At 46.6% G+C, this 22341-nt stretch overlaps 1 protein-coding gene and 2 pseudogenes across 1 annotated transcript; 1 reads left to right on the forward strand and 2 right to left on the reverse strand.

Annotated features, from left to right (window-relative positions):
* The first annotated feature begins 1251 nt into the window (after nucleotides 1-1251).
* On the forward strand, nucleotides 1252-6500 carry LOC147981484 (uncharacterized; annotated as a pseudogene).
* Nucleotides 6501-8433: 1933 nt separating this feature from the next.
* Nucleotides 8434-9634, reverse strand: LOC125549155 (uncharacterized; annotated as a pseudogene).
* A 3506-nt stretch (nucleotides 9635-13140) lies between these two features.
* Nucleotides 13141-14875, reverse strand: LOC125549154 (DIMBOA UDP-glucosyltransferase BX9). Its single transcript, XM_048712631.2, has 2 exons — nucleotides 14321-14875; nucleotides 13141-14226 (listed from the first exon to the last, which is right to left on the reverse strand). Exons 1-2 carry the CDS (start codon nucleotides 14763-14765, stop codon nucleotides 13328-13330), a joined length of 1344 nt encoding a protein of 447 aa, XP_048568588.1. The 5' UTR covers nucleotides 14766-14875; the 3' UTR covers nucleotides 13141-13327.
* Between the last annotated feature and the right edge of the window lie 7466 nt (nucleotides 14876-22341).

Here is a 22341-nt window from a genome sequence, read left to right on the forward strand (position 1 = left end):
GGGCGAAACACGGCGGCGCGACGCCCGGCGGCCGGCGTCAATGAAGCCCTAGCGCCAGCGGCTAGCGGCGCGTCGCGGACGAAAGAGTCCAGGTCTCCAGGAAGCTAGTCGCGTGCATGTCGTTTATCATTGATCGATTGAGAATCAAACTGACGAGTAGTATGAACCTGACAATAATACCTCCTTCTCTGATCACGGGACAGGATCAGTTAGGAATTCGGTGTGGGCTTGTGGCGATTCCGTGCGGCTGCCTGTACTGGATTGATGCGCGGTCGGCGGCAGCTTCGCGAATCAGCAATCGACGACGGGCGAAACACGGCGGCGCGACGCCCGGCGGCCGGCGTCAATGAAGCCCTAGCGCCAGCGGCTAGCGGCGCGTCGCGGACGAAAGAGTCCAGGTCTCCAGGAAGCTAGTCGCGTGCATGTCGTTTATCATTGATCGATTGAGACGCGTGCATGTCGTTTATCATTGATCGATTGAGATGTGCTCAATCGATCAATGATAAACGACATGCACGCGACTAGCTTCCTGGAGACCTGGACTCTTTCGTCCGCGACGCGCCGCTAGCCGCTGGCGCTAGGGCTTCATTGACGCCGGCCGCCGGGCGTCGCGCCGCCGTGTTTCGCCCGTCGTCGATTGCTGATTCGCGAAGCTGCCGCCGACCGCGCATCAATCCAGTACAGGCAGCCGCACGGAATCGCCACAAGCCCACACCGAATTCCTAACTGATCCTGTCCCGTGATCAGAGAAGGAGGTATTATTGTCAGGTTCATACTACTCGTCAGTTTGATTCAATAAATCAATTGATCAACTGTTAGTACTTACTACTTAGTGGTTAGTGACTTAGTATATTTTGGCACTTGTCACATCAATTCCAGATTACATATCTGCTTTGTACTTATATAAGAACTGCATAGGTCATGAGGAAGAAGAAGACACCACCGATAAGTAATTTTTTCAAGCCAATTGCTTCAAACTCTATAGTTGAAAATGCAAATGCAACCGTGGAGGTCGATGTCACAGAGCAACCCACTGATAACAGTGTCCCCAATCTCAGTTCAGTTGATATGCCACCCCCCAAGCAAAATATTGAGGCATCTGTAGAAGTAGAAGTTCTAGAACAACAAAGAATCGGAAGCACACCATTCGAGCGAGACCCTGGAAAGCGCAAACAGATTTGGGAACTCCCTCTTGATAAGCAAAATGAAGCATGCCAATTCTATATTTCTGAAGGCCGATACATGCCATACATGAGAGAGTATCCATATAATGATGATCCACCAAAACATCGTCGGCGTTTCCAGTACAGTTGGTTCAAGGATTTTGAATGGCTTGAGTTTTCACCTTACACAAAGCATGCATATTGCTTCCATTGTTTCCTCTTCTCAAGAAAGCTGATTGGGAAGTGCGGCTCAGAAACATTTACTGTTTTGGGCTTTGATAGGTGGAAGAAGGTGAATAATGGGAAAGAGTGTGCTTTTTTAACTCATATGGGTAAAGATGCTGGTTCAGCCCATAACTTCTCAGTTCGTTGTTATGATAATTTTAAAAACAGCATGACTCATATTGATAAGGTGTATGGGAAAGCAACCGCAAAAACGATTTTAGATGCAAGGCTAAGGCTCAAAGTTACAATTGATTCCATCCGGTAAGCAATATTTTTCTTCCATCTTATGTTACAATAATTAAAATATTATATCTTGTAGTATCCTAACAAAAAAATTATATGACATGATGCAGGTGGTTAACATTCCAGGCTTGTGCTTTTAGAGGGCATGATGAATCTCCGGGATCCATTAACCGGGGTAATTTCCTAGAACTGGTAAAACTTTTGGCTTCTTATAACAAGGAGGTGAAAGATGTTGTCTTGGAAAATGCTCCTGGAAACGCAAAGTACACATCTCCTCAGGTTTAAGAGAAAATTCTTGCTATACTTTCTCGAAAGGTGCAAAGAACAATTAGAGAAGAAATTGGTGATAGCAAATTTTGTATAATGGTTGACGAAGCTCGCGATGAATCCAAGAAAGAGCAAATGGCGTTGGTCCTCCGGTTTCCTGACACTGAAGGGTTCATACAGGAGCGTTTTGTTGATGTCATTCATGTGAATGTCACTCTTGCATTGACTCTCAAGGAGACAATTTGCATTGTTCTAGCAGATAACAATTTAAATGTGGAAGATATCAGAGGTCAGGCCTATGACGGGGCCAGTAATATGCGAGGGGAGTGGAACGTATTGAAGGCTTTAATTCTGAAGGCGTGCCCTTATGCATATTACATTCATTGTATGGCGCATCAGCTTCAATTGGCCCTTGTTGCAGCATCACGAGAGGTACATGAAGTGCATAATTTTTTTCAACATGCCAATTTTGTCATAAATGTTGTTAGTGCTTCACCTAAACGCAATGATGAGTTACTAGCAAATCAAGCCACCGAAATTGCACGTGAAATTGAACTGGGGGATCTTGATACGGGAAAAGGGGCAAACCAGATAGGTTCTTTACAGAGACCAGCAGACACTAGATGGAGTTCGCACTTCAAGTCAATTCGGAGCTTGAGGAAGATGTTTGGTGCCACAATTACAGTCCTACGAAGTATAGCGAATGATCGTTCGGTGACACAATATTCCCGTGGAGATGCTGGAGGCGCCCTAAGGATAATTGTTTCTTTTGATTTTGTGTTCATTTTGCACCTCATGGAGAGGATTATGAAAATCACAGATGTCTTGTGCCAAACACTCCAGAAGAAATCTATGGACATTTTGAATGCATTAGATACACTCTCTAACACTAAGGTGCTCCTCCCTGATCTAAGAGAGGAAGGATGGGAACCTCTCATAGAGGAGGTTAAGACCTTTTGTGTGAAGCATGAAGTTGAGATCCCCGATATGAGTCACAAGTATGTCCCTTACTCCCTTTCCTCTACTGTATAATAGAATAATATTGATCACATATGCTTTACTCTAACACATATACTGTATTTGTAATTTACAGGTATGTTGATGTGACTAAGTCTTGGAATAAACATAATAACATCACGGTGCTTCACCACTACAAAGCAGATGTGTTCAATGTGGCGATAGATCAACAACTGGTTGAGCTAAATGACCGTTTTAGCGTTCAGACAACAGAGCTAATGACACTCTGTGCATCCTTGGATCCAAGGCATGACTCGTTTGACATATCAAAGATTTGCATGCTTGTGGACAAATTCTATCCAGCGGATTTTTCTAGTCAAGAGCAGGCTCGCCTGGAGTCACAACTTCCACACTATCAATTAGATGTTTGCAACCATCCAGAGCTGAATTCTTCGTCATCACTGGCTGATTTGACCGTTGCATTGCATAAAACAGGTAAAGCCTCTGTGTATCCAATGGTTGATAGATTATTTTGCTTGGTCATCACTCTCCCGGTGTCAATTGCAACTGCGGAGAGAGCTTTTTCAGCAATGAAGATTATCAAGACACGTCTCCGAAGTAAAATGGGTGACGATTTTCTTCGACCTTACATGGTTGTATACATTGGGAAGGAAATAGCTGCAAAGTTCAATGTTAATGAGATTATTGATTTGTTTGATCGACCGGCTGGGGGGCGTAGATCTGCATTCAAACTAGTAGAAATGTAGTCTTTTTATTGTAAAGCTTATACTATTACATGTTTGATATCGATACAATATTCAAGACTTGAAATATTTTTGTGTTATGTCTCATGTGTGCTTCAATGTGTTCCTCGCCCCCCCCCCCCCATGGTGAAATCCTGGCTCCGCCCCTGCCGATCCGCTCCAGGTTGCACGTGTTCCACCCTGCTGCCCTCCTGCCAGTCCCCATCCACCTGTCGCCGCTGGTCATCGGCCCTGTCTGCCAGTCGTCGTCGCTGCTGCTGGCTTTCGCCCGCCCGGCCCCGCCATCTTCGCACCGTGGCTGGCTTCCACAGTTGCCCCCGGACCCTCGCGTGATCGCGCGTGTGCGTGCAACTGTGGATCGATTTGGTTCTCGTTCGGCCTTCTGTTCCGATCCGCCTCCATCTCGCTTCAATTCGTCCACCCGTCAGGCTGCACTCCACTCGATCTAACTGATCTGGAGGTTCCTAGCTCCCGATCTGATCGATCTAGTTTTTTTAGGGTAAAGCCAGGTTTATTACACAAGGTCCATGAAATGTGGGATACAAGTTGGATCCTGGTGTTGGCTAAACCAGACGTGGCGCCCCAGACCTTTTGCAAGGGAGAACCTGGCTAAGCTATGTACTTCATAATTCACAGCACGACACTTGAAAGAAAAAATACCTTAAAATTGAGCAACTTGGAGATTAAACACACTAATTATTGCACCATATTGCCCCCAGGAGCTATTGTATATCCGAGACAGCTTGCTTGCAATCAGAAGCGACCACAAAAGTGTGAAGAAGAAGATCTGTAGCCAAAGCATTGGCCTCCCTGCATGCCATTGCTTCCAAAGAAGCAAGATCATCAACGCCTTCGGCCACTAGCACTAGTGCAGAAACCAGGCAATAGCACCGGTTCGTAAGGCCCTTTAGTGCCGGTTCGGTAACCGGTACTAAATTGTGGGCACTAAAGCCCCCCTCCCTTTAGTACCGGTTCAACACGAAGCGGTGCTAAAGGGCAACCACGTGGCCTGAGGCAGCTCCGTGGTCACGTAGGACATTAGTACCGGTTGGTAACACCAACCGGTACTAAATGTTTGGGTGTGTTTTGGTTTTATTTTTTATTTTTACTTTAATTTTGTATTTTTAATTTAATTTAGTGATTGTTTTACATTATAATGAGTTGTTAAATCATTAGGTGAATATACCGCAGATTAGTTTGACTGGATGCATGGATCCTAGCTAGCTAAGTCATCAAGTATATGTCATATCCATATTATATATACTTGATCACCTAATTAAGTGATCGAGGTAATATGGATATGGCATATACTTGATCACTTAGCTAGAATCTATCCAGTTAAAACTAATATGCAGTTTCTTTCATAAATGATATAATAACTCATCATCATCATCATCATATTAATATAAAAACTCTTGCATCATATATATCATCACCAGCAACAGTTTTTATAGCAAAGATATCATCGAGTTCAACATGGTAATGATATTATAAGCGTTCATAACACCACAAAAGCAAATCGCTCTTTGAGATTAAGTTCAGGACGAAGAACACGGACATGAGAGGACAAGTACTAAGAGCATGAACTAGCTAATTAATCATTCCTGCTGCTCTCTCTCAGGTAAAATAGCATAGAACATGTATAGCTTTGCTGATTCATCATATTGGAGCATGCAGATGAACATGTCTCCTAATCGTGGGTTGCGCTTCTGATTGCTGCCCCCTAGTACTTCTCTGTGATCGTTCACAATTTTGCTCCAGTCTTTTACTACACTAGTAGAAAAAGGGTCAAACATGAAGCACACTAGTGCCGGTTTGAATTTGAGCCGGCACTAATGTGTGCATTAGTGCCGGTTCCAACGGCTTGCCGGCCGCTCTCATTAGTATCGGTTTGTGGCGAACCTTTAGCACCGGTTCGTGCCACGAACCGGTACTAAAGTGAGTGGTGGCAGGATGTTGTCAGTCCGGGGCCCCTCCAGCACCTTTAGTACCGGGTCGTATAACGAACCGGTGCTAAAGGTCGTCCTACATAGACCCTTCGTCCACCCGAGCTCGCTCTGTTCTTCCCCTTTCCCCTGTCCTCTCTGTTCTTTTCCCTCTTTCTCTCAAGCTCATCACACATTTTGCCCAAAATTTGTCAAGATTTGAAGGGCCCCATCCATTCAAATGATCACAAAGGTTAGCAAATTTGTCCTTTCATCTCTCATTGCTAGATTAGCTCGTGCAATGCTTTATATAGTGATTGATTTTTGAGTTTAGTAATTTGGGAGGAATTATATATATGTGCTAGTATTTGATTTATATGTGCTAATATTTTTGTGTTATGTCTCATGTGTGCTTCAATGTGTTCCTCGCCCCCCCCCCCCCCCCCCCCCCCCCCCCGTTGAAATCCTGGCTCCGCCCCTGTGCCGGCGAGTAGTTCGGCGCCAACTTCACCTCAGCGACGACATCGGAGGTGCTGGCGACATGCGGTCCGGCTCCATTTACACCACCACGACGTCGGAGCTGCCAATGTGCAGCCGGCGCCATCTCCTCTTCCTCGAACCACGGACGATGCCCCGAGCCAAACCACATCCACGCGATGATCAAGTGTAGTTGTCCACAAGCAAGGAGGAGAAGGCCGACATCCAAGGCAGCACCATCACGTCGTGGGAAGAACAAATTCATGCGTCCATCTTCGAGGAGATGCCTTCATGTGTCTTCTCCCTTTCTCTTTGTTTTCCTCTTATTTCAGCGTATTGAGCGGCGGACGGACACTCGGGAGCGGCAACACAGAGTGCGCCCCAGGGGAGCAACACACAGGCCAGGTGGATTCGTGCCTGCAGCGGCAGCGTCGAGGAGATTGCAAAGAGGTGGCCACGGCGACGGCATGCTCGCCTAGCAACCCCGGAGGCAGCGACTACATGCGGCAATGGAGGCCGCAGGCACCGCGCCGAGGAGGACCATGTGCTCTAGTCGGGACCATTGCAGATGACGCGTTCGCACCCGCAGCACCATAGACTTACCACGACGATGCCGGAGGACCGGCTGGCGGTGTCTTCTTCTATCTGCACCAACACACTACATCAAAACCCATCCGGGAGTGGCGACGCGAAGAGTGCCCCAGATGGAGCATCCGCACGTGCGAAGGTGGTCACGGATGGTGCGCATGGAGGCGTTCATCATCAGGTGAAAAGGTGAAGCCCTGTACACGCGAGGAGGAGGAAGCCGACGTCCAAGGCTTCATCATCATCTACCTCAACTACGTGAAGAGTGAAGTCACGGCGTCCAACTTCTTTGGTGGCATGCTTCAATAATTCATCTTGGAAAAAGTCCAAAACAAACTTTGAATTTGTCGGTGAAAGTTAAATCAAACCCTGAACTCTCAATCCTTGAAATCAGCACACCAAACTCTGTTATCCCGGTCTATTTTAAACCTTGAGAGGATTTAGCCGATATTTGCTGAACTGGGCCGGCCCATTAGCAGCGGCGCTCGCACGCGCCCACTGCTCCTGGTCTTCTTTGTTTTTGCCTTTTTGTTTTGTTATGTTTTTTGTTTTTTACACATGTCTATTTTTTCTTCGTACCCAATATACATTTTTAAAGCACACATAAAATATTTTTTGATAAACTTTTGTTATTTTAAAATACATCATGTACATTTTTAAATTAAATGTTTTCAAAAAAATTAATACATATTTATTATTTAAGTACATGTTTACATTTTCTTAATGATAATAAACATATTATAAAACTAAACAAACACTCTTTTGCATGGTTCAACATTTTCATATTTGTAGACACTTTTTTCAAACACAACCCAAGTATATTCTGTTAAGTGTAAGACACAATTTTTTACAACATGCAAACTTTTTATTTACATTGTACACACAGTTTTGTTTGAAAATCTCACAAACACATTTTTTGAAACTTGTAAACATTATTGAAATGCTAAAAATTTTCGAATGTATGAAACATTTTTTTGAGTTACACAAATATTATTGTACATTGTATAAACATTTGTTTGAATTTGTCCGTACATTTTTTTAAACTTTAAGATTATGTTTTCTTACAGTTTTTTCAGATTTAGAAATTTGTTCCTATTTTTAAAATTTTCAAGAAGCATTCACACCTTAAAATTATGTTCAGGTTTCAGAAAATATTTATGTTTCAAAAAGTGTTCGCACTTAAAAAAAATTGTTCAGCTTTCAGAAAATAAAAGCCCGCTTCATGTCTGGTGGGCTGACCCAGGCGAGTCCTTAGCCAACGATCCGAAAGAAAATTCTAAAAACATTACTTTAAAATGCGACACGATTTTTAAAAATCCGAAAAATTTTCATAGGATGTGAAGAACTTTTGAAATTCTGAACATTTTTTAGAATTGCTTTCGGAATCACAAACAATTTTTGAAAATGCGAATATAATTTCAAAATTTCAGAATTTTTTTAAAAAAACCAAAGGAATTGAATTTGTGCGAAAAATAGAAAACAACAATATTTTTTAACTTCTGGATATTTTAGAAATGCGTGAATATATTTTAAAGTTCATGATTTTGTTGTTGTGTTATAGTGGGCCCGCCCAAATTCTGAGTAGCAGGTTATCCCCAGGATTTTCTTATTCCCAGTGTGCGAAACAGGTCTAGGGTCCAAAATAGATCGGGATTACAAGTTCAGAGTGTCAATTTCCGGGATTCAAAGTTCAGGTTTTGATTTAGCTATCGTCTACAATTTCAAGGTTTGTTTTAGACTTTTTCCGGGCTTCTTGATCATATCAACAAAGAAGGTAGCGAGCTCATACTTGGTGTTGCAGCCATGAAGATACTGACAGTTAGTCCTTTAAGAAGCCATGAAAGGCAGATCGTTCACAACATAACCCTCCAGTGTCGGAAAGAAGGTATGTGGAACAAGGGTTTGTTTGAGCCGAAGTTGAGTAAGACCAAGGTGTTCGCGATAGAAACTAGCAACCAACTTGCTATCCATGTCAACCTGAAGCAGCCAGTTGTCAAATCGGACCAGCACGAGCAACTCGCCATCCCCAGGCACGACCACCACATTCCACCGACCATCATACTTGTCACACTGCTTGGTGATCTCCTCAACCGGCAACTCAATTCGGCACTTAAAGGCCCAGAGCTCACTTTCGTATTCCGGCAACACCTAGATATCAATGACCGTCCCTGCATCACTAAAGCTGGACATACCAAGCATGCCATCCATCTCAAACAGGTCTGCATGTCCAGGAACGACCGGAGCACCCATCTGCAGGAACGACTCAGTAGCAGTGTCGAACACAATTATCATGTTGCTTTCACTCTCATGCTGTGGTAGGTACCAATGCAGGTTACCACGGCATAGCACAGAAGTGTGGAGCGTCAGTTCCTCCACATCCGGCCACCCGATGTGCCTCGGCGGCTGCCTGGAGCCCAATGCGAAGACATAGCAGGCATCCTGAACGGCAGGAGACGGCCCATCATACATCAATTTCGGATTTGGGTACAGCAGTAGCCGATACTCACCACTGCTTGGGTGCGGGTATATTCCCAAGAGCGCGAAAGCACGGATCAGCGGGAGGCGAGCGTACTGACGAGTGGCCGGGTTGCAGACGAAGAAGTACAAGGCACCAGATGAGTTCAGGCCACCGGAAGTGAAAAGGATGATGAGGCCGTCGCAGGAGGCCTTCAGATTGTACCTGGGGTCGTCAAGCGTGGCGACGGGGCGGAGCTGGAGCTGGGCGGTGGCGGCCCTGTGGTCGAAGTGGATGATGTCCAGGCAGTCGTCTAGGGAGGCGCCGTTGCCGTCGTGGCCGTAGGGGAACACGCCGTCGTCGAAGTCTCTGTTGCGGACGTAGACAAGGGGGAGGGTGGGCTGGCGGGCGTGGTGGGCAGTGTTTTTCCCTAAAAAGAAGGATAAGCCAGTGTTTAACTTGTACACAGCAGATTTTTGAAAAAAAAAACTAATTAGGCAAAAAATTACTTATGATGAAATACCCATGTTATCTGGCGACCGTTCGTGGCTAACCCCAGCGAACATCCTTCATGTTGTCCCACGATTCTCAGAGCAGAACTGACAACGGGCCAGTTCTTTTGGGCGATTCTATCAGAATCGCCCCCCCCCCTCCCCAGCTTCTCCCAGAATCATCACTCCATATGTTTTGTACAATCCTAAATAATTAGACCTTAACTAGGTAGGATTGTAAAAAAAAAAATGAAGTGACGATTCTGGAAGAAGCTGGGGAGGGGGGCGATTATGGGAGAATCACCAAAAAGAACTGGCCCAACATGTAGGATCGCTGGAGTGGTTCATTGTGCAGCTACTTCTGGCGAAAGCGTGTTTTTTTTTCCTTCCAAAAATTCGTGAGGCAAGGTGGGGGCATGCCCTCTTGTGCGTGCACGGGCAACCAGCGTCACTAGGTTGAGACTTGAGAAGCCATTTATGGTTGTCTTGTGTTTAAAATGACACATATTTTTTTCAATTCCGAAAATCCCTTTTTTATTTTCTCACATGACAGTTTTTTGTAGCATGTCATTTTTTTAAGAGGATGGCATTTTTATTATTGAGAGACAACATTTATTTTATTTTTAATGGCATGGCAGTTTTATTACTAAGCGCATGCCATTTTTTATTAGCAATATGATGACATTTTTATTATAAGAAATGGCATTTCTATCATGGCATTTTTTACCATGGAATTTAAGAGGATGGCATTTTTATTATAAGAGAGTGTCATTTTTCATATAAATAGGATGGCATTTTTATCATTAAGAGGATGGCATCTTTTATAAAGAGGGTGGCATTATTATCATTAAGAGGATGGCATTTTTTGCCGTGATCATTGAGGATTACGATGGGCGGATTCTACATCAAGCAAGCTCGGCGGTTTCTACGTCTAGGCACAAACTCAGAAGGTGCCAGACTTATATCGCCATTATGTTGTAGTAGAGCAACTTGCCTGGAGAATTGGAAATGTAAAAATATTTCAATTGCGGCCAAGGCTTTTGTACTAAACGAGACTATGTGCGGGTAAGGGCTCAGCTTCTCGTCTACAATTTTCACTCTGTTGACCATTGAAGGGGGGGGGGGGGGGGGGGGGGGGGGCGATGTTTTCTATAAGTTAAATATGAGAATATCCCCCCTTTTTTGTGAGGTTTGTGGACTCATTGGGCATGAACATGAAGAGTGTGAAGATGGTGTTTGGTAGTAGGGGACAAGCAGTATGGGAGGTGGATGATAGTGGAGAAGAGATTAGTGGCATGTGCATAGCAGCGGTGCGCAGGAAGGTTTCCGATGGGTGACCGAAATAGAGGCAAAGGTCGAATGCATAAGCATTACATGTCGAGGAAGAGATCCTCTCAAGATGCAGATCCACCAGATGAGGGTGATGAACTTACACGGCAACTAGCTCGCTCAAAACTGCATAGGAGATAGTCCAGGAGGAGGAGAAAGATAGGAGTCCATTGAGAAAGAAACTTGACTTAGAAGGAAAACAATGACCAAACAAGGGGAGGAGGGATGATCGAAAAAGGAAATGATTCCGCCACAGCCCACCCAATATAGATATCTAGCTCAACATCACCCAAAAGGCCAAAACACATAAAACTGGACAACATCGGCGGCCTTGAGAAGGGCCCCGAGCCTAATGTATATGCTATGCTGGAATTATTATGAGTTGGGCGACCCTGCAACAGCTCAAGAACTGCGCGAGTGTGCCTCGACGGTGTTGTGCGTGGTGGAAACACAAATTGCTAAGTACCGTGTGGAAAGTCTGGCAGGTTCATTAGGATATGATCATGCTTATGTAGTTTGTACTAGTGGAAGAAGTGGAGGCTTGGGCATCTTTTGGAAGAATTCAGTGCAACTCAGCATGAGGAACTTCTCATAGTATCACATTGATATGAAGGTTACTAGCTAAGGCCCTGTTTGTTTGGGTTGTGGCTGAACGAGAAGCGTCTAGAGCCGGTAGAAGTTGAGAAGCCAAAAAACAGGGTTGGTGACGTTTTTAGGATGGCTTGTCAGGCTGTAGCTAGCGGTGAAAGTCTGTGATGCTCCTGGATGCTGAAGATGTTATATAAACACGAATCTATTAGCTTATATTGTACAATGGCTAAAAAAAGCTTAGCACTTATTTAGCCGAGCAATTGTTTTTCATTGTACGTGTCGTCGATGTAGATGGTTGAGGAAGGCCGGCTGCAGTACGCGTCATTCCTAGAGATGGTTGAGCAATGGCTACGCCCGTCGGCGTCTGGTGTAATCTGGTGGGTATAAGCAGCGGTGACATTTTTTATGTAATTACAGCGAAGTCGACGGGCATGAGTTCGCGGGAGGGTGAGAAGCGGGTGAAAGATGAGGGAAGCTGGGTTGGAGGTGCTTTTGCTTCACAGTGCAATTTCGGCAAGTGCTTCTTACAAGCCCATCCGAGAAATTATATGTTTGGTTGGGCTTAAACAAACAAGGCCTAAGGTGGACAAGGAACTGTGGTGTCTGACATGTTGGTATTGAGAAGAAAATACAAGTCTCAGATGTAAGAAATGGGACATGATGGAATTTTTAAAAGCTGACAGTGACTTGCCATGGATGTGCATAGGAGATCTCAACAAAGTATTGAAAAGGAGAAGATGGCGCACATGGGTGCAAATTCTACAGTTTCTTCACACAACGTTGATCTATGTGGGCGAGATGACTTGAGATACATTGGACTGTATATCGGTCTGCGTACGCAGCCAAGTTTGCAGGCCTTGAGGTGTCACCTACAACAATGTTTACATGGAAGTCTAAAGCTCCACTGCAGTGTCACTTCTTTTCTTGGCTGGCCATCAAGAATCGTTGTTGGACATCCGATAGGCTTGCTCGACGTGGGCTACCCCACCGAGCCTCCTGCCTGTTCTGTGACCGGAGTGAAGAGACCATTAGCCACATAATGATCATTTGTGTCTTGGCGAAGGAGATATGGCACCGCGTCGCTATCGCAAGTGGAAGACCAAAGTTTGAACCAAGGATCAATGAGACCTTGCTCGACTGGTGCGTCAGACAAGAACTGAGGGACGAGAACAAGAAGTACGCATGGGCGTTGTGCCTTCTAGGCATGTGGGAAATCTAGAAACACCGGAATGACATCTTCTTCAACGACGCGTCTCCATCTCCAGCCCAACTCATCCGAAGGATTGACAACGAGGGAAGGGTATGGGTGACGGCGGGGCTGATCAGCAAAGCTCTTGAGGGGTTAGTAGTGGAGGCATCACCGCGGGTAATTCAGGAGTAGTCCGTCATGTAGCTCTTGGGGTGGAGATGGCTTCGATGAGCCATTTGTAAATTATGTCCTGCATGACCCATTGGGAGTCTCTCTCACATTTCTTCTATAATGAATGATACGCACTTTCGTGCGTATTTAAGAAAAAAATTGAGAAAAAAGTGAAAGGGAAACAGTACACGAAAGTGCACTTTGGATCAGGTGCTAGCAACGAATGACTGGAGAACGATGTTCTATCAACACTCACCACACCCACTGTCGAAACTATGCTTGTCAAATCAGTAAGTACTCTCTCTGTGAAAAGAATATAAGATCGTTTAGATCTATGAAATTGTTCCCTCCATCCCAGAATAGGTGATTCAAATTCGAACTAGTGAGGGACTAGCAGTCTTTGTAGACCATCACGTAGAAATATTATTGTTTGCATGCCGTAGCCACACACACGTTCTGACAGACTGCACCATGTGAACCATGTATTACTTCGACTCATAGGGACAGTATGTGATCTATCAACTTGTCTACTGCCAGCTGAGTTGACCCCGCGCTGCCCAAAGCCTCCATTGCTTTGATCTGAAGCTCCTTCGCTCTCTCCCTCATGGCCGCGCCATCGTCCCCTTCCATGAACCTCGCGATCGCCTCCGCAACCTTGCCCCGTTCCAGCTTGCCCGCCAGCAAGGCTCCCGTCCGCCACACCTCCTCCACGTACCTCCCGCTGGCCAGCTGATCGCCGAAGAGCGGCCTGCACAGCATCGGCACCCCCTCGCAGATGCCCTCCAGCGTCGAGTTCCAGCCGCTGTGCGTCCAGAACCCGCCGACCGCACGGTGGCCGAGCACCTCCTGCTGCGGCGCCCACCGCACCACCTTGCCCCTGCCCTCCGCCGCCCGCTCGAACCCCTCCGGCAGCTCTACGTCCTCGGCGCCGGAGCCGATGACGAGGCCCCGCCGGACGACCCACAGGAATGGCCTGCCGCTGTTGGCGAGGCCCCACGCGACCTCCTCGAAGTCTTCCCGGCTCACCGGGGCCACGCTCCCGAAGCTCACGTACAGCACGGAGCCCGCGGCCTGCGCGTCCAGCCACTCGATGCAGCTCCGGTCTGCCTCGAGCAGGCTGCTGCCGGCGCCGCCGATGGCGGAGAGCTTGTGGAGCGGGCCGATGGCGAAGACCCCGACGCCGCTGGCGGCGAGCTCGGAACGGATCGCCTCCAGCTCCGGGGTCTCGAGCGCTTCGAACGTGTTGATCACGACCCCCGAGGAGTTGTCTGTGACCTCGGTGGCCGTGTCCAGGAGCCTGTTCGCCATCTCTGGGTTGGGATATTTGCTGGGGTCGAACAGGTCCGACACCCGGATCGGCGCCAGCTCCTTCACCGGCTTGTCCAGCTCGTGCTCTGAGCAGAGTATTCAATCCAGAGATCTCAGCAACTAATTGTGATCACGATTAACAACACACAGAATTAGTAGTGAGTAGTGACTGTAACTAACCTTGCGCCGGCAGGTATCCCTTGTCGTGGAGCATGGCGTAGGACCGGAACAAGCGGATGGCGGCCGCGCTGCCGGTGTGCAGCACGACCGTCGGCATGCCCAGCTCGGCCGCGGCCTTCTGCGCGGCGGGGAGGCTGGTGTCGATGACAAGGCACGACGGGCGGGGCTCCAAGGCCGCGATCGCGTCGCGGACGCACCCTGACTCCTCCATGGCATCGTTCATCGCGAGGATCTTGCCGATGCCGTCCTTGGCGTCCGGCATGCCGCCGTCGGCCACGGCGACGAAGCCGAACTCCGGGTGGGCGGCCGGGTCGGGGGCGTTGAAGGTGGTGTGGAGGACGGTGATGGCGAGGCCTCGGCCGTGGAGCGCGTCGGCGAGCTGCAGCGCCGGGCTGAGGTGGCCCTGGAACGGCAGCGGGAACAGCGCGACGTGACCCCCGGCCATCGTTGTGGAGCAGCTGAGTTTTTCGCCGGTCAGAGACTAAGAGTACGACTATTTATATATCCTAGTGCAGAATGTTAGTCAGTGCAGAAGCTTCCAGGAAATTTCGGGGTTTTTATTCCCAAGAAGAAGTTAGATACTCCCTCTGAGGTCCTTTTTACTGTACATATTAGATTTTTGTCAAGTTAAACTTTGCAATGTTTGACCAAATTTATATTAAAAAATATTAATATCTACAATATCAAATTTATACGCTATGAAACTACATTTCATAATGAATCTAACAACATTGATTTGGCATTGTGAATGCTGATGCTTTTTTCTATAAGTTTGATCAAACTAGAGATATTTTGTTTTCGGGTAAAACCTATACGCAGACTAAAAAGACCGAAGGGAGATTTGCGATTACATCAACATGCGGAAATTTCGAAAAGAAATACACTTTGTAAAATGGTAGAGTAGCTCCCAAGGCTCTTGACTGACATCGGAAGATTCTTTACAAGATTGGGTTTCGTTTCCTGGGCGACAAGGGTTGATGTAGCGGGCCTTGACTTGTCAGGGTAATTAAGTCACTACAACTAAATAAATAGTGAAAGTGGACAGCACATAATTAAGTAGCCACGCGGCAAGGACAGGGGTCACGTGGTCTGATAAGGTGGACAGGGTGATCGTCGACGGTGATGTGATGACGGGCGTAGTTGAAACGGTCAAATGGTTGAACTCCTCCCACACTAGCAAAGTAACCTTGCACGCGAAGCTCGAGTGCTCGCAGCCAAGATTCTGGATGAGATTAAGGATTGGAAGCCCGCACTCAACGGAGCAGGAGGTTTGCAACGTTTTGTGAGAGAATAGCCTAGTTGTTCGCAACTCGCTAGGCTTCTTGTAAATCCTTATGCTCTCTTCTATAAAAATATGATACGCATTTTGTGTACTTTAAAACTAAAAACATGCACACAAAGCAACCGGTAACTACTCTGGTTTCTGTGTATAGAAGGGATAGATCAGCAACTTTTCTAAACTGTAAGGACATAATTCTTACCATGGCGGGGACTGCAATCTAAATTACCTAGTTAGAGTTTGTTAACGATCTTGTATTTCTTAACAAAGGGAGTATCTATCAACGACGAGGTTAATAAAAAGTAGACATGAGAAGAACCCATGGAAGCTATAGAAGTACTGCATTTATAGCGCTAACAAGTTCCAGTGAAACAAGAAAAATACATCTCCAAGTTGGATTTTTGCTACACCTGTATTTGGCCAGCCTCCACCAAAATCCATGGCACCAAAGACATATTGTGTTGCCCTTCAGGAAACAATCAAAGCGGATTTCAACTACCTCGAGCTCAAATCCGTAGACCCACAGGAAAAAAATTGCTTGGCAATGGGTGCCGACTGTAGGACATTCGGATGGTTTACTCTTGGGCATCGACAAAAATCAGTACTTTGTCTCAAATTGAAGTTTCGGCCGTTTTTCCTCGGCGCTTCTATCCAAAGAGTTGCCACGCAAGCTACTGGGGAGTTGTGTGTGGTTTATTTCCCTGCTGATCATGCCCGTTCTGTTGATTTTCTCGACGAGACGAGGTCTAAGATTGCCACTATTTCCTCCCTTGTTATCATCAGATGTGATTTCCACTTCACCCGAGAAGCTGGCGACAGGTCGTCGGGTAACATTTGCCGGAGTAGAGTCAATCTATTTAATGATGCCCACAATGATGTGGCACTGAGCGATGACTTTTATTACTTTCAAGATTTATAGGAAAATCTGTTGTACTATCAAGTTTATTTTTCTTCACAAAGTTGCGCTATGAAGGTTTTTTTTAGGACATGGAAGAGAATAAGGTAACAGTGATCTCGTGCCCAGTCTGTTTGAGAGCTACCACGTGGTGGGTTAGAATTTCCGAACGAACCCCACCTTCGCCGATTCCATGCTCGTCAGTGCTTGTGGACGCATCCACGAATATTTGAGAGCCCAGATTTGCAGGTCGGTGATGTAGATGCTTTTATGCCCGTCTCTCCATCCTCTTCAGCATTTGCTAATTGAGAATCTAAAAAGAATCACTAAAAAGAACGCTGATAATGCCCACACGTACGATGGAAGCAACACCCGCCCACACATCGTGTGTGATATAAGCAGGAGGCAGCCCACACGGGTCATGTGTGGGCGAACATTAGAACCGTCCACATGTGTAGGTGTACCTACTTCGTGCCACACGCCCAATAAATACTACTCATTCCCACCCTGCAGGTGTGGCACAAAGTAAATATGCACACACGTCCTGGCGCAGTTACGTTAGTTACTCGCAGGATGACGCTTTACTTACCCCGGAGACGGCAATTTTAGTTATCTGGGATGGCAAATATAGTTGTAAAAGTATGGCAACTCTCTCTGTTTTGGTTAACTATAGTTACCATGACTAATTTACTAGTTGACACGTGTGGTCCAACCATAGCTGCCATGCACGATTAATCATAGTTGCTATGTGTGTTTACCTGATTGCCGTGTACGCGCAACTGCAGTTGCCATCTGCCAACGAATTATAGTTGCCATGTGCGTTTACCTAGTTGGCACATACGCGCAACTGCAGTTGCCATCTATTATGTACGAGTCGTCGTGTGGGCGAAAAACAGTTCACCCACACGCGAGCGGACTAGGTAGTGACTATGTGGGCGGGAACTGATTCGCCCACACGATGTAGCAGGCAACCGCACGTTGCGGGTCGTGTGGGCGAGCGCTCTAACGCCCACACAACATGCTATGTCTATGTGGCATTGAAATTCCAACAAATTCGTGCAAAGCAGAATCAAAATGGATCAACGCGTATAGATAAAGTATAAACATACTACACGTGTGGGCATTATCGTCCGAGAAAAAAGAATTATACATGCCCTTCTATGCACGTGCCATGCAATGCAAGATGTATTCAAACACTCATGTAAAGGTCTAGCTTGACTTACCGCGGCTGTCTTGCCGTCCCCGCCCGCGCATCTTCAAGCTTGGACGGGTGACGCTGCCGTCGCCGCCGCAGCGTTCTCTCGCCGGTCTGGTGCACGTGCACCGCCGAACGAGGCTCCCGTACTCGCCGCCGCCGTGGGGCACGTTTCTCTTGGCTCTTTTCCTTCTCTTTGTGGTTTTTCTTGTGTACATATGTTTTCCCGAGGCGCATTCTCTGGTACGGCCCCCTCCGCTGCGTGTGCTTCTGCACAACCTTTTATAGGCAAGGATCGTACCACAGAATGGATAGAAACGATCCGCTCCAGCGCAGCGGCAGAGTTGTTTGTCAGGTCCTACTCTTTTGGAGATGATATGCACGTTATCTCTGTGAAGCTTATCTGTTGTGTGTGCGGTGCAGCAGCTAGACCCGCACACGGAGACAGGCATGGCTGGCACGTAGGGCCCTGGCTCGATGAGCCTGCATGGGTAGTCATGCCAACTATGTCGCCATGTTTAACGAGCTAGCCACATGAACACATAGGATTTCTATCATACTAAAATGTTGATTTGTGTCCATACATAACTCTTTGCATGCATCCGTACAAACTACTATGTGCTAGTTAATCGGGTTGAGATCAGGTATGAGTGGGCATAAATAATTAAATGCTCCATGGTCTTGATGACCCTCTCGTGTAAATCAACTTATTATGCTTGGTCATGTACAAGCTTGCACATAACCCCCCCCCCCCCCCCCTTTCCTTTTTACTCCGCATAAAAGATTTGTGTCGAGTCAAACTTTAGAAACTTTGACTAAATTTGTATTTAAAAGTATCAACATCTACAATACCAAATATACATAATATGAAACTACATTCCATAATGAATCTAACGATATTCCTTTGGCTTTGTAAATGTCGATACTTTTTTTATAAGTTTGGTCAAAATAGAGATATTTTGACTTCATACAAAAGTTAGACTAAAAATAAACGGAGGGAGTACATATTAACACCATAACTTCTTATATTTCATAAAAACAATTCCGCCAAAATGGCTTCGAACAGCTGAACAAGAGTTTCTTTTGAGCTGAAATTGAGTATGACTGACTTCTTTGCGATGGAAAGTGTTTACCACCTTGCCATCCATGTCAACCTGAATTAGCCACTCAGAGAATTTTACCAACACGAGCAACTTGCCATCCCTAGGCACAACCACCACATCACAACCGTCATTGTGATTCTCACACTTTGTATTGATCTTCATTACCGGCAATTTAATCTGGCACTTGAAGGTCTAGGCCTCGCTTTCGTAGTCCTACAACACCCAAATATCAATGACTGTTGCTGCATCATTTAAACTGGACATGCCGAGCATGCCATCCATCTCAAACAAATCGGCTCTGCTAGGAACAACTAGAGCATGCATGTTCTCGAACGACTCATTCATTGTGTCGAACACCACTATAATGTTCATTTCCCTCCCAAGGCGCAGTCGGTATGTAACACCCCGGATGTAACTTTCCCAATTTGTACTCCAACTCTTGCCGTTTCCGGCGTTAAGTTATATTTATTTCTCGGGTTCGGGTCTTTGTCTCCGTGTGTTGTTTTTCTTTTTCGTGCATCTCTTATCATGTCATCTCGTGCATTGCATTTGCATACATGTTCATCTCATGCATTCGAGCATTTTCTCCGTTGTCCGTTTTGCATTCCGGCACTTCGTTCTCCTCCGGTGGCCATTTCTAGCTTTCTTTCGTGTGTGGGGATTAAACATTTCCGGATTGGACCGAGACTTGTCATGCGGCCTTGGTTTACTACCGGTAGACCGCCCGTCAAGTTTTGGGTCATTTGGACTTCGTTTGATACTCCAACGGTTAACCGAGGGACCGAAAAGGCCTCGTGTGTGTTGCAGCCCAACACCCCCCAAATTTGTCCCAAAACCCACCAAACTCTACTCCATGTCCTAGAGCATTCGATCACGATCGCGTGGGCGAAAACCGCACCTCATTTGGACTCTCCTAGCTCCACTTATGCCTATTTAAACACCCCCCATTTCGGATCTCGTCTTCCTCACCGTCCTCTTCCTGAAAAAAAAACAGATCAACCCCGCCACCGACGGACGTGTCCGGATCGGACCGGACAACGTCCGCCGCCGCCTCCCGTCCAGTCCGCGCGCGCCACGTGGGCCGCGCCCACATCGCCGCCGCCGGGCCCGCCTGGCCTGCGCCCGGCCCCCGCGCGCCGCCTCCCGGGCCCGAGCACCCCGCGCGCCTCTCCGCCTCCAGCCCCGCCGCCGGCAGCCCGCCGCCACGCGCCGCCATCGCCGCCGCCACGTGCCGCCGTCGCCGGCCGGCGCCACCGCGCCGGGCCCCGCCGCCTCCACTCCGCGCCGTCGTGGGATGCCGCCCCCGCCGCCCGCCTCCGCCCCGGCTTCTTCTTCTTCAACTCCGGCGCCAAGTCCGGCCAGCTACAGTGCTCCCCGGCGATTCCTCGAACCGCGTGCAGATCGGATCTGGAAATATCTCTTCCTCGGTTGACTTTTCACTCCCGAAACCCTAATTTTTATGCGATGTTTGACTGCTTGTATCTCCGCAACCGTAGCTCCGTTTTGGGAGTATGATATATCAAAATCTTCGTCTCGACATGTGCATCATTTCATTCCATTTCATCTTTTGCATTTGAGGTCATCTTGTTGCCCAAAATGCTGTTAGAAGGAGGCTTCGTGAGTTAAATTGCAGATCCATTAGTTCATCATGCACTTTTGTCATTTTTTCCATGTTTAATTCATGCATGATATGCCTGTGCCCCTTTTGGATGAATTGTTAAGCATTTTTTCTTCTTTCCGGAGGTGCCACCCATGCATTTTTAGGATGTGTGTGTTGTCTTGTGCAAGCTTGCGAAGAGAGGTACCTGAGATTGCTGATTTCAGGGACTTAGTGATTTTCACTAAGTCTGGGATATTTTAGTTCATGATGCTATATGTCCAGCTTGTTTCCTAGTGATCCGTGCCTCTTTTGAGGATGATCACTAAGGGAGTTTTGATATTTATGTTATGCTCTATCCATCCATGTCTTTGTTTGCATATATGGAGTGCTCTAGGTTGACTCAATCAAGCTCAACTTTTGCTTCGTTGTTAATCTGGGCAGATCGTCAACTTGTTTGCGATTTTGCCGATGCTACCGTTAGTGTTCCATGCATGCTATGCCTTTGTTCTTGACACGTGTAGCTAGCATATTGTGCCTTATTGCTGGTTATATGCTTTCCTTGCCATGACTTGCACCGTAGTGAGTGCATCGAGCTCGTTTACATGCCTTCGTGGGTTATATTTCAGCATGTCTCAGTTTTCACTAAGTCTGAAAACTGATTGTGTTTTATGCTATGTTCGTGTGCCCGTTAATATATTTTGTGAACCCTTTTGGCCCCAGGTCACTTTGGGTCTTTTGTTAAGCTTGTTGAGTAGCTCCATGCCATGTTCTTACTTGTCATGTTCAGGTCATGTATCATGTTGTTTTGCTGCTCCGAAGAGGGCTTCGTGATCTGAAATTTCAGGCTAGTGTTAATTTCACTAAGTCTGGAATCTGTTTAGCATTTGCGTTTTTGCCATGCTTGTTTGAACCTCATAATGGATGAATTGGCCGTGGCTCAGTGCTAGTATTTTATTAAGCATCTTGTGTGCATCACTGCCATGTCTTTTGTTTTCATATTTGGTGGCTGTAGCATGTTCATTTCATTGCATTTAGGAGCCTACTTGCTGTATATCGCAGATCGGTTCGTTTCGTAAAACGCTCGCCATTTCCAAACCGTAACTCCGATTCCAATGATCTTTATATCGTTTTCAAGCGATTTCATCCCCTCTATCCAGTGGCACCCTTGGAATTCCAAGTTGAGGCCAGGTTCATGCTTTTCCTGTCATATCTTGCATTTTGCATCCCGCATCGCATCCCGCATAGCATATCATCATTTCATCATATTGCTTGGTCTTGCACGTGGTTGATTGTGTTCTTATTGCTTGTTTGTCTTGTTGGGTAGAGCCGGGAGACGAGTTCGCTACCGAGGAGCCCGTTGAGTTTGCTTGTGAGGATCCAGTCAACTTTGACAACTGTGCAGGCAAGATGATCATACCCTCGAAATCACTACTATCTTTGCTATGCTAGTTTGCTCGCTTTTTTGCTTTGCCAATGCTACGATGCCTACCTTTTGCTTGTCAGCCTCCCAATTGCCATGTTGAACCTCTAACCCACCTTGTCCTAGCAAACCTTTGATTGGCTATGTTACCGCTTCGCTCAGCCCCTTCTTATAGCGTTGCTAGTTGCAGGTGAAGATTGGAGCCGTTCCTTCTTGGAACATTTATATACTTGTTGGGATATCATTATATTGCTATGTTATCTTAATGCATCTATATACTTGGTAAAGGGTGGAAGGCTCGGCCTCTCGCCTAGTGTTTTGTTCCACTCTTGCCGCCCTAGTTTCCGTCATATGGGTGTTATGTTCCCGGATTTTGCGTTCCTCACGCGGTTGGGTCATTATGGGAACCCCTTGATAGTTCGCCTTGATTAAAGCTTTTTCAGCAATGCCCAACCTTGGTTTTACCATTTGCCACCTAGCCTTTTCTTTCCCTTGGGTTCTGCAGACTCAAGGGTCATCTTATTTTAAC

The sequence above is a fragment of the Triticum urartu genome, chromosome 3A (assembly GCF_056163025.1).
Source record: "Triticum urartu cultivar PI428250 chromosome 3A, HENAU_Tu73, whole genome shotgun sequence".
In the NCBI taxonomy this organism is placed as follows: Eukaryota; Viridiplantae; Streptophyta; class Magnoliopsida; order Poales; family Poaceae; genus Triticum; species Triticum urartu.